This window comes from Leptinotarsa decemlineata, unplaced genomic scaffold (genome assembly GCF_025532065.1).
Source record: "Leptinotarsa decemlineata unplaced genomic scaffold, Ldec_3_MD MMD2_tig00078422_RagTag_RagTag, whole genome shotgun sequence".
Classification (NCBI taxonomy): Eukaryota; Metazoa; Arthropoda; class Insecta; order Coleoptera; family Chrysomelidae; genus Leptinotarsa; species Leptinotarsa decemlineata.
In genome coordinates, this window is record NW_027412747.1 from 15,676,158 (window position 1) to 15,694,247 (window position 18,090).

General features: G+C 34.6%; 2 protein-coding genes across 3 annotated transcripts in view; both read left to right on the forward strand.

The window, feature by feature from the left end:
* The window catches only part of nmdyn-D7 (nucleoside diphosphate kinase homolog 7), a 212,235-nt gene that overhangs the window by 2,599 nt on the left and 191,546 nt on the right, over window positions 1-18,090 (forward strand). Inside the window, exon 3 of the mRNA XM_074186149.1 lies at window positions 1,452-1,640. Within this exon, the coding sequence (XP_074042250.1) occupies window positions 1,452-1,640 (189 nt within the window). The remainder of the gene's footprint in view (window positions 1-1,451; window positions 1,641-18,090) is intronic.
* LOC111512397 (presequence protease, mitochondrial) lies at window positions 1,499-17,432 on the forward strand. 2 transcript variants are annotated; one of them, XM_023168512.2, is made up of 4 exons: window positions 1,500-1,640; window positions 1,693-1,941; window positions 7,941-10,303; window positions 16,576-17,432. In XM_023168512.2, exons 3-4 carry the CDS (start codon window positions 7,968-7,970, stop codon window positions 17,318-17,320), a joined length of 3,081 nt encoding a protein of 1,026 aa, XP_023024280.2. In that variant the 5' UTR covers window positions 1,500-1,640; window positions 1,693-1,941; window positions 7,941-7,967; the 3' UTR covers window positions 17,321-17,432. The 2 variants fall into 2 exon arrangements, with proteins under 2 accessions (XP_023024283.2, XP_023024280.2); XM_023168515.2 differs by lacking the exon at window positions 1,693-1,941 and having other exon boundaries at window positions 1,499-1,640.

Consider the following 18,090-nt stretch of genomic DNA (forward strand, 5'->3'; position numbering starts at 1 on the left):
CATGGATCCATCACATCACTCCGGAATCAAAACGAGCATCATCTGACTGGAAGAGCAACTGAACCTCGTCCAATGCGCCCGAAAGCACAACAATCGGCTGAAAACGCTATGGCCTCGATTGAATTTCGAATTGCTCCTACATCCACCGTATTCGCCAGATTTGGCTCTCAGCGACTACTGGCTGTTCGCAGACCTCAAAAAAATTCTCACCGATAAGAAATTTCGCTCGAATTATGAGGTTATTACTGAAACTGAGGCCTATTTTGAGGCAAATGATGAATCATTCTACAAAAGTTGTATTAAATGGTATTGAAATGCTAGAGCGGCGCTGGAATGATTGAGTGGCTCCTGATGGAGATTGCGTTGGTGATCAGAGCCAATTTTGAACAAAAAACGCGTTTTCTTTCCTAGATCCGAGACTTTTCTGCCCTTGTATTATATCTAACTAATAGTGCTGCACTGTTACTTTGAAATGACTCAAATGTTTGTGGAGTACTGATCCTATGGACTAAAATCGGCCGTAGATTTTGAGATGGATCATGATCATGAGCCTGGAACATCTCAACAAATTTGGGGACTTGTCTCTCTTCTGTGAAATGTTCGACAAACTTAACAGGGATGAGGGGTTGAGAATAAGTATCCTAGAAATATGGTGAAGATTGACAATTTTCAGTTATATTTGAACTTCAAGCCAAGAAGATTTTGAGGAGTTTATCAATCGACAGCACTTACAGGATTTCATAAACATCGTTTTATTAAAATTTGAAATCAACAGTATAAAATGACTTTTGGTTCAGACCATGACTTCGTTGAGCCATGCTGCCGTGATTTTCGTCAACTATACTTTCAATACTCAATCCTTTAATATACCAATCCATTGATATATTAACCAAAAATGTATTATATGAAAGAGAGGACATTGGCGGATCAAGATCTTCAGATGATGTGGTGCTGCAGGTATTATCAGGTTTTCATGCAGCCGAAAAAGCAAATGCGCCTCTGGAATCAATCAAGTCCCCGGAGCGCTAATAATTCAGTGTTGTTCTTTCATAATTTATATTACCTAGTTGGATGATGCAAAGTATAACTTAGGACAACGGATTTGTATTTTGTCATTTACTTTTTTGAAATATATTTCTGGTCATTTTGTGACCCCCTTTGCTTTAGCCTGTCCAGAGTTCTGATTTTTATGCCTAACAGTTTTATATGGAGGGTCAACAAGCGAACAAATCTTTCGTGTGTATCAGGCTTTATTTATATAAAACTGACTGACGTATGCCAGAATAATTGACAGATGACAGAACTTCAAGTAATTAAAAAATAAATACAAAAGTTATTTGAAATATCAATTTTGTAGCATTGTAACCGCGCTCTTGTTGTTTTATCCGATCTTTTGGTACTTACTGTTGAGAAATTCATCATTGCGATCTGTAATTGTATTTATTTTGCAGGATCCGTACATATTCTGTCCAGATTTTCCGGTAATCCCGCCTCCCCACGAAATAATATTCAGTTCAAGTAATCAACCTTCCCCTGAAGTTCAGTGTAAAAAGTGTGATTTGAGGTTGACACCTGATAATACAGCAGTTATACTCGAATGTTTTCAATGTTTTGATATTCCATCTATCAATCGACCAGCGGTAAGTGTAAGTTTATAGACCGTTTTGAATACTCACTTTGATTATTATCTAGAACAGAACTGAGAGAAATATCCTGTACAAAGTATATTTTATTCAAATCTCGAATTATTCAAGCGTGGAGATAACAGGAAGAGAATATTTTGAGTAAAATTGAAAATTCAACAGATTGGATTTTGAATACATGTCAATTGTCAAATTACGCGCAACAATCTTGTGATATTTGAGGTTATGTTAATTGTGCCGTTCCCAAAAAGTTTTGGTCTCCATATAGCCTCATAAATAGGATTCGTTCTTTTGCAAGGTAAGTAAATTCATTATCGTACAAATGGAATGTTTATGCAGATGGAAAGGGTTTTTGAGTTCAGTTTTTCAATTATATTTTGAAATATTTCACAATATCTTGAAGAAAATGTTATTCTAGTGATATTGAATAGATTGGCCAACTGGAAAGACTTCTGGGCTTTCTGAAATATATTGAGAATTAAAGGTGAATTCAATTTGTTAAAATTGATATTTTACCTGTATTTTGTCCATTTTAAACTACAAAGGAAACTAGACAACCAGTCTTGCTATATCCATGGCAGAACTCTCAAAATATATTATAAATCCAAAGAACACCTACTAAGAAATTAATACAAAAATCCGTTATTGAATACATAATATCTGTATTAAAACTATTGACTTGGAATTATCACAGTTCATCAATGAGTCTTTTAGTACTGACATTCTTCCTGACCAGAAAATATAGTGTCCCTCACAATAACTTTTTAGGGCCCAAATTGTTTGTAGTGGTAATTGAATCTAATGGTGTATTTGAATTTAATGAAAATACTTTTTCCACAATGGAACTAAGGCACTGTCTTTCGAAGAGTGTTTTGCTAAAAAACATCATCAAAAGTTGAATATAACTAATCTATACATCTGGAAGAATCATTACCTTGATTAGGAGAAGTGAAAGTTGAGTTTATGTTCATTGCTTAATGATTCAAAAATGATCTAAAATAAAGTAATAGTGAAGTGACACTTCACTGCTTCTGAATTTTGATGTAACGAAAATACTTCTCCCAACACTATACACAAGAACTGTATCACTTTTTTTTGACGGCCGTTTCACTAACCAAGTTGGTGTATAAGGCCATGAACTATACAGTTTAGTTCGTCACCATTATCCAAGCAGAACTTGAAAACGAAGTCAGATCTGAAGTAAGAAAAAAGAGAGTTGTCTTCGAAGATTTGATAAGATAACATCAATAAATATGATTGAAGTATAAATGACTATTGTCTGTACATTTGGTATTCAATAAGGGCAAACATTTTCCTTAAATTTCATACAATTATATATTTTCACATATTTACATTTATTTTGATTACATAAATCCTTGTTTCCAAGGTATAACATTCAGTTTTACCGAAGTTGGTACCAACTTCCTCAATTCAAATGAAGCACCCTGTATATTTTCCCATTTTTCAATACCTGGCGTGATTTTGATATGAGTTTATGTAATACACCATATACCAAAAATTAACCCTTTTCGAGATATTAAAATTCAAAAGTTTGATATAATACTTAAATAAGCTATTATTGATTCATCAAAACACTTCATTTCATCGTTTTGTAGAAGTTATACTTCCAAAATATCATACAAGGTGTTCAGAATTGATGACTAACTCTGAAGATATAAAATGGAACACTTTGTATTTTAGGATAGTTTTGAAATTCCGAGACGATTTTGACTCATTTTCATAAAACATTCCCCGTTCACAAGATATTTCAGTTTTTTATGAAAAGATAAAACATGCATGTCCACCAGAAAACTATGAGCTACAAAACGTTCATTTCGAACATTGGAGCGAAAATTTCAAAATATGCTCAAGGACATTTCTGTCAACTTTCAGGCATTTATTAACTCTCTTCATCAAATTGTTTTTTACAGCACGACTGATTTCATTGATATCTAGGGCGTTGAATGCTTGTAAAACTTTTCTAACCATATTCTCCTAACTGTCACAGGATCTGTGACATGTTTAACATGTTCCCATTCTCAATAGTCCATTGAAGACAGATCGGGGAACATACTGGCCAAAGGTACGGTCTATTATTGGCAATCTGCCTATCATAAATTATGAGGCGGTGTTCCTTCCTGTTGCTACCAAATATTTCCCACATTTTCAATTGATAAATTATTGACTGCAACTCTCACAAAATATTGAAGAATGTTACAGTATCCTTCACCATTGAAATTTTCATCATAGATGTACAATCACAGAATCATATTGTGCTTTATAGCACAAAAAACTTCAAAACCCCAACTTTCATGGAAATATCAGTCACAAATAAGGTGTGGATTTTCATCAGCCTGAAAATGAGTATTGTGGTGATTAAATAATCCATTTTTTTTATTATCATCATTGGTAATCTTATCTTCATCACTCCATATGATTTAAGAAAATGTGGATCAAAATAAGAAGAACTAGCTATTGAGATAACAGTCATGATACAAATTGCAATTTATAGCACGCTTAATACAAGAAAATTGCCTTAATGGTTATTGGAGTCCTGTCTCCGGAATGTCTTCAAGTTGTATTATGACAGAAATTTTGGCCGAAAAAATGCAGAAGGATGTCACCCTCGGCTCATCGCGATTGCTAAGGGCACATGATTCTTTGACCCAATTATCGCTTACATCACAGTGTGGGGAGTGGTCATTGGATAGTGATGCCGATTGGTACAACCTCTTCAGTAATACTTGTGATGCACTGTTTGGAACCTTTGGTGTAGTGATGAATATTACTGGAGTTTTATCCCAACACCAAACCGTTATTTTAACACCTCGACACGTGATCATCTTCAAGAGGAAGAATAATAACAGTTTATCCTTTAATATGGTAACAACGTTCAGGACTTGTCAGTAGAAAAAAAAATAGGCAATAAGTAACATATTGAAATAAAGTAAATTAAACCGAATGAAATATCAATAATTTTATATTGAGACAATAGTGGATGGTTAAGATATATTGTTGAATTATAGCAGCTGGAATCTTCAGTCTAGGTGGTCCGAAAGAGAATTACCAACATTAAAGTAGGCCTTAGAGAAAGAAGCATTGTTTTAAAAAGCCTTCTTGAATACTATAACACTCATATGTTTATACTGTCTGGTAAATGGTTAAATAATCTGTTTATTTTGCTTGACTGTTCAAATTTAATAGTATTGTGTTTAGGAATGCTTGACTTCTTGACATGTCAGGCTAGGTAGTTATGATGGGATGAGTTCCTAGTATAGTCCATTATACATACTTGAACATACAAGAGTATGTTTGAAGGTGGTTGACAATGTTGTATGGTGAATTTCATTAGTTCGGACTTCAATTGTCTAATATATGATTTGAAGTCCGTTTGAAATCTGTTTTTCCGTTAACCAACTGTCGCACCCCTACGAACGACAACCCTCAGAAGTAGAAACTTATGCGAGCTAAGGATTAACGAGGTATTACCTTTTAACGTGCGATTCCAACACGAGTTGGACGATAGCAAGTGAAAATCTATCGTTCAGCCTGGGGCTTGAACCACCAACCAACACGGCGGTCAATTCGAGTGAACGAACAAAGCACCCACGTCGAACCGACCGGCTACCGACCAGCTCTGAAATAACAAGTGAAAATGAAAATTGAAATGAATAGCCGAAAACAACAATTATATTAAGCAAAAAAACTTGAAAAGAAATTACAATAAAATAAAAATTAGGTAAAAAAATGGGAAAAAATTAAGAAATACTTTCGATGGACTTTCAATGGCCTCTTAGTTTCACCGAAGTAGGATTTGCCTCACTCACAGGGATATACGGTAAATGCAATTTTTGGAATCGCAGTCCGCGTTTGGTGGCCTGGTTTTCGTGAGGGTGCTACGTATGGTGTTTCCGGATATGAAGCAGATTCTGATGTTGTACTTGGACCTAATTCTTCCTATCGTTTCCGACAACTGCGGTAGCAGAAATTTGGGAAAGCTAACCTGAAATGCCATCGGAAAACGAATCCACATGTTTCTGAAAATGATATTAAATCAAGAAAGGTTAATGCAGTCAAGCTGCTGGAAAATAATTCCATGAAAATCAAAATATGAATAGATGAGTACTTTCTGATCACTACCATATTGACTTCAATTTAAGAGCCACCGGTAGACAGCTGTTTCAGCCTATTGGGCATTGTCAGTACCGGGCAGGCGGTCCTCGATTGAAGACAAAATGAGAAAAACCAAGAAAGTACTTGATAAAAATAGCTGCGTAAACGCAAGCGAAACATAAGTGGAAACACCTATTGGTGTGACACCCAAGTTGACTTGGGTGCATAATGTATTGATAAATTTCGGTTTATAAGGCGTAAATTTATTTTTGTGTAAAATACGTCGTACACTCTCTCGGTTAACATCTGTTCTATCTGCAATATCTTGAATACCTGTTTTTTTATGTTCTACGACATCCAAACATATTTCAAATTCCACTTCTTCAGTATGTCTAGAAGGCTGATGTGCTTTTCTAAAATTACTCTCAACCGAGCCAGTAGATAACTCAGCTATTATCCTACTAACTGTTGACTGATGAATATTTCTTGCAGGATGTCTGGCATTGAAAATATCAGCTACTTGTCGGTGACCGGTATTCTCGTCACATATTAAAACGATTTCAATTTTCTCTTGAAGATTCAGCATTTTTAACAACACACTAGACAACGAATAAACTATTTTAAATCTGAAACTGATAAACACTATTTTGAGTTATTCAACAAATGTCATATGACAATAAATTATTTTGCTTATTCAGTTCAGTTCAATTGTTTCCACAGTACCCTTAGTTTAATTTCGTTGTAATTTTTCGTAATTAGTAAATCAAAGTTTAACTGTTTGAAAAGTGCAGTAAAGAATAAATTATTGACTTTTCATTGATATTGTTTTTTATTTATGCTTATGTATCAAGCTATTTCGCAAAAAGTAGAAATAAAGTGAAATATTTATCTGTTTTTAAAAACTGTATCAACTTTGCATCATTTTTGGCATAATTTTTTCTGGTGTTTTAAATTTTTGCGAAATAAGTTGTATTTAGGATTGCAATTGGTAATAAAAATGCGTTGGAAAGATAAGTTAGGCATAAAGCACCAACTTTGTTGAGGTTTGGCTAAATTTGAGAAATCGGCAAATGTCAAATTTTCGAAAAACTGTAAAAAAACTAAATTTGTACTAGAGAGCTAAAAATTGGTATATGGGTAAAAAATGAAAAAACAATCATTTTTTCTCTTTACCGATTTTCTAAATTTCGAGCAATAACTGCTTTTCTGAACATTTTTTGGAAAAAATGTCTAATTGGACAGGGAAGAAAAATCACTTGATCGGTCATATGCATGTCATTTGGCATCATTTTTAAAGCACAACCTAATGGAGATATCAAAAGTTGCTTGAAGAGATGAACAAAACAAAATCCCATTTGATGCGCACTTTATGTGTGACACTGTATATAGGTGACTAGATAAGACAATCATATTCTAAACAGGATCTAACAAATTAGTTATAAAGAGTGATAAAACTTTCCACGTTTTTGAAATCTTTCCAATTTCAGAATTTAAGCCCTAACATTCTTTTCGCAGCAGTTACACTTTTCTCTCAAATGAGAATTTTGTATCAAAGAATACTCCCAAGCTATCTGTTTTTACCATTAAATAATCATTTATCGAATAATTGTGGTCAAGAGTGGTATGTTTGTTACAAAAGGTGGTATATTTACATTTACTCAAACTGAGAAAATAAAAATACATTTTTTCATTCTAGAGGTCGCCTAGTATTCTTGAGTGATTTTTTTGCATGTGGCTGCGATATAGTAAGACCACTTCAAACATTATCTACGTCCATGCAAAAGAATTTCGTACAACTTGTGCTTAGGAGTGCATATGATGCAATGTTTGGAACCTTTGTTGTAGTAATGAATATTACTGGAGTTTTTCCCCAACAAAAAACTCCAGTAATATTCTTACCAAAACAGTTCCATTAATTTCAATGACTCTGAAGTTAAAATTGACAACTTTTGTTTAGTTCAAGTTTACAATTCGAATTTTTAATCTGCACCATTTTAAGAACTGTGATATCAATTCCCCTATTTCCCCTTATGTTGGATCAATCTTTAGTTTCTCATCCACATGCGGCACATTCACTTCACTATCAGTTATTACAAGTGTACTCTTTTCCCAACGGTTTCTCTAAGAAAAAGTATACGACCTATCCCAGGTGTTATTGACATTTGATGATTTTTTTCATTGCAGTAAATATGCTCGAATAACAATTCGATAATGTGGTCCAGAAACATAACTTCATATTTGAAACCGAACTGCGCGAGAGGTCTGCAACGGAAATATTCCAACATTGCCAAGACAAAAGCTCTCCAAGAAACTTCAGATGTGCACAGTTTTAGCCTCGGAGAAAAATACCATGGCTTCGTGGTCAAACAGATCCAAGAGATACCAGAGTTCAGAATAACGGCCATTTATATGCTGCACGAAAAGACGCAAGCTCCCTATTTGCATTTGTTCCGCGAAGACAGTAACAATGTCTTCTCGGTAAATTTCCGAACGACGCCTTTGAACAGTACCGGACTGCCGCATATCTTGGAACACACTGTATTATGCGGGTCGGAGCTCTTTCCTGTAAGAGATCCTTTTTTCAAAATGCTCAACAGATCTCTATCAACGTTCATGAATGCCATGACTGGATCAGATTACACCATGTACCCGTTCAGCACTCAGAACTACTCTGATTACAAAAACCTGCAAAAGATATACCTAGACGCAGTGTTCAGGCCACAGCTGAAGGAGCTGGATTTTATGCAGGAGGGGTGGAGGTTAGAACATTCCGATCCGAATAACATCAAGAGTGATATAGTCATAAAGGGGGTGGTTTTCAATGAAATGAAGGGCGTGTTCTCAGAGAACGACAACATTCTAGGTCAGAAGCTGCAGAATCTTATTCTACCTGATCATACTTACGGCGTTATATCTGGGGGCGACCCTAAAGAAATCCCTGACCTGACTTGGAACGATCTGAAGAAGTTCCACTTGGAACACTACCATCCAAGCAACTCGAGGATCTACTCTTACGGTAACTTCCCGCTGCTGCCATCTTTGGAGTACATTGATAGCGAGTATTTCAGCAAATACGCCAACTCGCCTCCTACGCATACGAAGGTGCCTAAGCAGAAACGGTGGAAGGATCCGAAAAAGGAACATATACCTTGCAGGTTTGACAACATGGGTGAGCCCTTAGAAAAGCAGAATTCAATTTCGCTTTCCCTATTGCTTTCTGATAACACAAATGTTGCTGAAACATTCCTTATGCAATTTTTGACGGAGCTGTTGATCAAAGGGCCCAATTCGCCATTCTACAAGTCCATGATCGAGCCTAATTTTTCAGGAGGGTTCACTTCTTCGACAGGTTTTGACAGTCAGCCCAGGGACTGCATCTTCACCATAGGCTTACAGGGGGTGAAGCAGGAGGATTTTGAGAAAGTGACTAATATTTTTAACGAAACTATAGATGATGTTATTAAAAATGGTTTCGAACCGCATCATATCGAATCTGTTTTGCACCGTTATGAACTGTCCATCAAGCACGAAACAAACAACTTTGGTTTGAACTTGCTATTCGGCATCACACCTACTTGGAATCATTCCGAAGACGTGTTGGCTTGTTTGGAAGCTGCCAAGTTGATGGAGAAGCTCAGGTCTGATATTAAGAACAATCCCAAGTACCTGCAGGAGGTAGTTCGGAAATACTTCAAGGATAATACTCACAAACTCACGTTAACCATGTCTGCGGACAAGGATTTTGAAGCCAAACTGGAAAAAGCTGAAAAAGAGCTGATCAAGAAGAAGACCAAGGGGTTGTCGGATGATGAAAAGAAGGCTATCTACGAGAAATGTCAGGCTTTGCAGAAGCAGCAAGCGGAACCTGCAAAAACGGAACTTTTACCTACTCTGGTTATAGACGATATCAACTCCGAGGTAGAGAAAGTCGATAAGGTGCAAGTCACATTAAACAATGTTCAGACTCAGATCAACAAAGTCAACTCTAATGGAATAGTGTATTTCAAAGCGCTAATCAACACCAACGAGTTGTCACCCGAGCAGCAGATGCTGCTTCCCCTCTTCTGCTACGTCATCAACAAGCTGGGAACAAACAAGCTAAACTACAGGGAATTTGACAGCCTAATGAGTCGAAAAACTGCCGGGCTAAGTTTTACTAATCACATCGGCGAGAGCCTGTTCCATCTCCACACATACGAACCGGGCCTTTTTATTTCCAGTTACTGTCTAGAGAAAAATTGTGACAGCATGTGGGATATTTGGAATCAAATATTCAATATAAGCGAGTTGAAGGATGTTCAGCGTTTCCAGATGTTGGTCCAGCTTTACATGGCAAACTTGACGCATGGGATTGTGGATTCAGGGCACGTGTACGCAATGCAAGCAGCTTCAAGTCTGGTGTCTGGATCGGCTTATCAGGTCGAGCTACTTTCTGGCTTGCATCACATCACGTACATGAAGAGGTTGATGAACACGTCAAATTACAAGGCGATGCTGGATGAGATTGTGAATATCGCGAGGATATTATTCGACAAGAAGAAAATGAGGTGAGTATTATTCAGAAATATTTATTTCTTAACGCTGTGTAAGAAAAATATTTGTATGTTAAACTCATTTTCTCCAAAGAATTCTGATTATATAAACGTAATTTTCAAATATTTGTCAGGAGTAGGAATTCCGCCTTTGGTAATTCCCAAATTTAGAGATATTAAGGCAACACCAATGCATTTATAATCAATAATTTGAATTGAAACTTGTAACGAACCACTTGTATCTTCTCATGCCCCAATTGTAACATTGTTTCTGTTCACCTTGGTTTTCTTGTTTGGATAGCTCAGATTTATTTGTGCTTTTAATTATGAAGATTTTACAAACGTAGAGAATTAGGTTATAATAATAATAATAATAATAATAACTTATTTAGCCACTGAGGTACAATATGTACATATGGTATGTCAACAGGTACTATTTATACTAAACATATACATTTAAAATATAGCAAGTAAGCAAGTATATAGTAGAATACATTTGAAAAAATATACAAATTATTTAAATAAAGTTCAGTAACAACCCAGATCAGGATAAAATATGTCTTAGATTGAGTAATAACATTCCTGTATTAACATTCGTTAATCTTACAAATTTAGGAGCTGTGCATTTCAAATATGTGTTTCCTGTCATAAGCATTCAAATAAGTTCAGTGTTTGATAAGTAAAAGGCACATCAGGTGATGTTAAATTACAAATACAGATAAATAAATGGTCAAATTTGTTCATATATGCTTACAGTTGAATATCGTAAACAGACGGGATAGTCGGATTTAACTGGTCGTACCTGATATCGACGGTAGACTTGACGTAGATTTGGCGGGATTTACGTAAATAGAGTAACATGCTAGAACGGTCAGACCAACAAATAGGGCGGCCCCAGTGGGGTCGGCTTTGTGAGACCCAACTCGGCTATAGAACTATTATGGAAAGTTTCCGTTTTTCATAGTAGGTCTCCTCGCTGAAGACGATACAAATCACAGTAGTTCTACCATGCGAGATTATCTGCAACTGCCCTGCAATCTGTGAAAGATTGCATTCTTGTAATCTTGGTCAACAGATTTGAGTGTATAAAACCAGTTGGCCACTGTTGAATGATATCAGATCTTTGCTTCTCCTGGGATTTCAAGTGAAGTGATATTAGGGCCGCAAACTGAGCCCAATTGGTGGTCAATATTTTGTTTGTTTATTTGAAATACTTTATTGTCCGAAGAAAAAAAATCTTGTTGACAAAGCTAGTAAGTAACTTTAAAATAAAATGCATACTATGAATATAAAAATTTAAATAAAGGGTCAATCCATATCAAGTGATCAAAATTAAAAATAAAATTTTCCTTCATGTTTTTATTTCACTATAGTTTTTGGTTTAATGAATTATCACATAAAACAAAATAAAAATTTGGAGGAAAAATTTTTTTATCTCTTTTGGTTTTTCCAAAATTTTTCTCCAAAATTTGGAAAAAACTTATTTTTGCGTGTGTACAAATTTACGTTTTGATTAATATCTCTTGATTGGATTAAGATAGAAAGGTAAAATAAAAGCCATTCGGTTCAGATTTGAATTAGCTTTAATTTGATATACAACATGATAGTATTCAAAACATTTAATATTTTCAACTTAAAAACTCAAAATTTCAAAACCAAATTCAAAAAATGCATATGATTGAAAATTTTCAAAAAAATACTGTATATTCCTCATGTTATTACTAAGATGTACACAAAATTTTAGGTTGGGATCTTAATGGGATCATACCCAAAACTGAAATTGTTTATATTAAAACGCACAATGTTCAAGATTCAAGAGCAAATTCCAAAAAACGCATATGATGAAAAATTTTCTTTAAAAATACCATGAACTTCTGATACTATCTTTAGGTTGTGATCCAAATTTTAAGGTGGGATCATTATGGGATCATATTAAAGTAAATTAAAATACATCAGAGTCCAATGGTATAGATATGCGTAAATTAGTTTAGTTGAACAAATGTCAAAATTATGTAATGGCAATAAAAATCTAACAGTTTATAAAATTCGAATTTTACATGTAAACACTATAAATATAACAGGCGTACATATGAAATAGTTAATGACTATGTACCGGTACTGAATGAGCTGATGATTAGATGCTGGTGAATCGCAGTCTTGAAGTTAGGCTCTTTGTAGCTGCAACTGCTTCGTTTTGAGAAATCACATATGTCCTTCCTATAGCTGTTTTGGGATTCACTTTAGTTAATATCTGGCTTATTTTCACTTTTTCCTGGCTTTGGATCTGGACAACACATTATTCCCTTCTCCTTAACGAACGATTTAGCTTTTCGGGCCATCCTGTTACTGACACCGAACTCAGTTTCAACTTTTTTTACAGTCCAACTTTTAGGTAATGTTGTGAGGATCAAGAATTTTTCAGTATTTTTTGTAGTTTTCTGGAATTTTTCTTTTAATTGCACAATCATTTCCGAATCCGGATCAACTGGCTCATCATTCTCAGGGAAGCTTGTATCTCCTACCAACTCGTTAGTGAGCTTTTTAGTGACTTTTTCTACTTTTTTTCTGCAGTAACCAGGTGAGTGCAACCTTTTCTTTGTAATAGGCGATTCTTCAATAATTGAAAGAGATTTGTTTAAATATTCTAAAGACAAATCAGGGTCAGTAAAGTTTGGATCCATTTGGGAAGATGATGGTTTATTTAACGCTACAGTATCTAAATAATTTTTTTCTCTTAATAGCTGCTTACGACAACTGTCACAAATTTTCATCCCTGGCCTTACCACACGATTTATTTCAAACATCCATCCTTGTACAGGTCTCAGACTTTTTATAACTTTATGATTAGATTTTTCAAATGGATTACAACAATAAATTGTTGTATCAGATTTGTTGTGTATCATTTCCATCTTAGGTGTGGCATTAATTAACAACTAATTAATTCATAGTTACTAATAATTATTAAGAATTAAAACTGTAAAACTTAATATTCACTTTACTTTCACAATCACAACTCACTCCTCACTAGTGCATAAGAATACTGACTGCTGTAACTGAAGTACAACTTGAATGGCAGAGAGTTCCTGTCTCTACAAGTTAAGTTCATGTAGAGACATGAAAAGATCTCCCACACTCCTCTGACTCATCCCACATTGTTTTACAACAAACAAATAAATAATCACATTTATCAGTATTAAACAGTAAATTTGTTTTCTGTGGATCTGAAACTAAGGGCCTATTCTAAATAAAAATTAGTTTGTAATAAATGACATTGAACAAAAGTAATATTGCTGTAAAGATATTCAGATAATTTAAATTATGCAGACTGATTTTATATAAAAGTATAACACACTGTAATTAGGCCTAATGGTTAATAATATTTGATTACAATTAAAATCACCTATTAATAAAATCTGTTTAGTAACAAGCATTAAGAGTTCCATAAATCACAAAAAAGTCAAGTTTGATTTAAACAATCTTGAACACTGTGCGTTTTAATATAAACAATTTCAGTTTTGGATATGATTCCATTAAGATCCCAACCTGAAATTTTGTATACATCTTAGTAATAACATGAGGAATATACAGTATTTTTTTGAAAATTTTCAATCATATGCATTTTTTGGAATTTGGTTTTGAAATTTTGAGTTTAAGTTGAAAATATTAAATGTTTTGAATACTATCATGTTGTATATCAAATTAAAGCTAATTCAATTCTAAACAGAATTTCTTTTATTTTACCTTTCTATCTTAATCCAATCAAGAGATATTAATTAAAACGTAAATTCGTGTAAGTACGAAAACGTTTTTTTTTTAAACTTTGGAATAAGATTTTGAAAAAACTAAAAGAGATATATTTTTTTCTTTTTCATATTTAAGTTTCCTTTTCACCGGTGTAACTAATGTAACAATATCAACCCAGAAAAAAATTGTGAGGTAATTGGGATTTGATCACTTGATATGGATTGACCCTAAAATATAATTTACACTGAACCAGGGGTCTCCAAACTACGGCCCGCGGGCCAAATCCGGCCCGCCAGTGTCATCAATCCGGCCCGCGACAGCCAATGATTTACTGTCATCAATTTGGCCCGCGACAGCCAATGATTACCTAATTGTTGTTACTATTGCTGTGATAAGTTGAAGAAGAAAACACAGAATGATAATTACTCGTTGAGTGTCCCAATACACAATAATCATTGAAATGCAAAAAAAGCGTAAGTTTGCTTAGGTCACGCACTTTGCGACTATCCTAGTCTAGAAATATAGTTAAGGGCAGAAATTGGGCCTTGGAACAAACTGATAAAATCATTATGGCCCGAAGGCTTCAAAGTTTGGAGACCCCTGCACTAAACTAAAGTATTAAAAATACTGAATAAAAAACATCAAACAATGGTCGAGACAAACATATACATAAAACATGCTAGGTTAAAAATGATTGGTATAAAACTCTGTCAAACTGTAATAGGGTCTACTACTCAAAAATTTTAAATTATTTTTATGTATTGATTGGTATCAATATTTGTTTCTTTAGAATAACTCGGCAGATGGTTATACATCTTCACACCATTGTAAAATAAGGAGTCATTGACCAGAGAATTACAAGGGATAGGTAATTTTAAATTGTTCTGTATGCGCTGACGTATAGTGATAAACTCAAGTTTCACAAGATGTTTTTAAAATCAAACACACTGTCTCCAGAATAAAAAGAGCTACAACCGTCCATTTTTATCTTCTACAAACAGTTGTCTGCATTAGTCACGAGATTTAGCTTTACACAAGTATCATATAGGTCTCTTCTGTAATACAAATACAGACTTCAACAAATTAAGACTACACACACATCAAAAAGGTGTAACGTAACTTAAATGACACTCTACCGAAGCGGTTTTTGCAGTATAAACTCCCACTTCTCCAGCATAACAGCCGGTGGAAATTTTGCTTTCCATCTTTCTCCTGTGAGTGTCAAATTTCAGTCCACCAGTCTATTTATAATCCCAGAAATTTGTTACAATATTTGTTTTCAATGATACCACTCGCTACAGATACATTCTGAAGTGAACATTTAAAAGTCATTATATTTGTTTTGAAAATATTAAAAGGGAGTGGATTAGAGTCAAACCAAGACTTGATTTTTTGTATATTATGAGCTATTGTTTCATTGAGTATATCTATACCTTTACTTTGCCACAATATAGTGGTATCATCGGCGAAATATCCAACTATCATTTCGGTTCGTCCGACCCAGACAGCAAAAATTTTATATACACTAGTCAGCACTATTCAGGAATGGAGCTGAATGTCCCATTATATTTCCCTCTTTCTTTTCAAAAAGAGTTTTGATAGAAAATAAATCTTTAAATGTAAACCTAAACTCCTTTTTGTAATAACTTCAGTGACGAATAAAGTTCTATTCTATTCTATTCTAGTTAACGTATTCCAAAAACACTTTATTGTGAGATTTTCACTAAATTGTTTTACAAAAACGCAACACGTGTTTCGCCATACAATGGCTTCATCTGGCGTGTCTTTCAACGTTCTAGTCTAGTTCTAGTCTTTGAAAGAAAATTGAAACCTTCCACAAGTAAAACCAAATAAAAAAAGAGTTGATGTGCAATTAAGGGTAAACTGAAAAGTTCACCCTGAAAAGTTGCTGCGTAATTGTAAACCACTGAAGAATCCTATTTGTCATTAATTTGTCCTATTGACAAATTTTGTGAACAAATTGAATGAATAATGGAAAAATGAAATTTTTCAAGCTGAAAGTTCGGAAACGTTGACCACCTTAAAGAAAGCGAAGTGTATGCATTCTATTTTTCCAAATACAAGTTACTGATCAATTGGATTCTTCAATGGTTTTCATTGTGCAGTAACTTTTGGGGTGAACTTTTCCGTTTGCCCTTCATTACAGTTCAACAGATTATCCATTGATTAGCTTTGTTGAAATGCTACTAAACATGAATGTTTAGAAGAGAGTTTTAGAGATGGACTCTGGTCTCTTTGTAATATTAGAAGTATACCTATGCATAGTTTATATCATCATCCCTACTAGGAGATTGTCCCTTTCAAAATATTCATTTATTTATTTGTTTATTCAACGGCAAAGCCAATTTACAAAAACATATTTAACAAAGTGTGAGGAACTACACAGTATTTTTGAATGCTCATGTCTGATGTCTACATTACAATTTACAATTTTAAAATGAAATGATTTGACACTTATAAATGTTTACCTCTATTTTTACTAGATGTTTATGATTCACTTAAAAAAATTCTTTTTCTTTCAGGGTAGCTTTGAACATATCTCCAGAAAACCGCTCTAATATACTGCACTCGTTCGAGAACTTCATCAACAAACTTCCTGAAGCGACAAATACCTTACTTCCAGAGTCCGAATCAACTTACGTAACCGGAAAAGTATGGGCTCCCACAGACGCAGTCAACTGTCAACATCATGTTCTAAACGTGCCCATCAACTACTGCAGCAAGGCTATCCTAACTGCTCCTTACACACACAAGGATTACGCCAAGCTTAGAGTACTCGCTAGGCTACTATCCTCAAAGTACCTCCACCCTGAGCTGAGGGAGCGGCAAGGGGCATACGGTGGGGGTGCCAGGATTATGCCAGATGGGGTGTTCTCGTTCTTCAGCTACAGAGACCCCCGTAGCTTGGAAACATTGGACGTGTTTGATAACTCTTACAAGTGGATTCAAAATGAGATGAAGAACATTACGGAGCAAGATATTTTTGAAGCGAAGCTGGGTGTTTTTCAAGCTGTAGACGCGCCGGTGCCCCCCAGCTCTAAAGGTTCAGAGGAGTTTTTGAAGAGGTTGACACCGGATATCAAGCAGCGGCACAGAGCTGAGCTGATGAGCGTTGAAAAGGATGGACTGAAGATGGTGGCAGAAAAGTATTTGGGACTCTCGAACGTCCTAAATAGTGGAAAAGTCATTATTGGGCCGAAGAATGATAAGGTGGATCTGGGAAAGAGGGATAATGAGATGTGGACTGTAATGGATACTGCTTCTTAAGTTTTCTGTTAATTTATTCATAGATTTAATGATTATCCAAATAGACACTTCGTTTTGTTATTTTTATTTGAGACTGTTACAAATAAATGCTTTATTTATACAAGAACTTCAACTGATTTGTTTGCTGTGGGTTTTTGCGTATCTTTGTTCGACAGAAGGCAAAAATATTTCTATAAATTGATGGATGTAGCCGTTACTACGTGGCAGGAGGTCATAATGAAAAGAGAAATGAAAATTTCAATTTTTTTTACCACTTTTAATTGTAACTTACGTTACTGCAGTTTCGTCCTATATGGACATTTCCAAACTTATACAATAAACTTACAATACAATAAAAGTTTATTGTATAAGTTTGACATTGTCTATATAGGACGAAACTGCAGTAATGTTAGTTACAATTAAAAGTGGTAAAAAACATAGAAATTTTCATTTCTCTTTTCAAAATTATTTCTTTCGAATGAGTTTATTGTTGTATTACTGAGACTGATGGTATATTAGCGTAATGTAATGTAATAATAATAATAATAATAATAATAGTAATGTTTAGTTTGTCCAGTAACACACAAAAATATAAAAGGTACCCATCCGAGAAGTGAGAATTAGTCGGGAAAGTTGTCAATAATTCAATATGCTCTCCTTACTTGGTTGCAGGCAACACATGCAGAAATAATTATCAACTTTCCAATGATTAGTTTTCAAGGGAAAACTCACTAAATTTTAACGATACTGGCATTCATAGTTCATATGGAAATTTATTTGGGTGTTACATG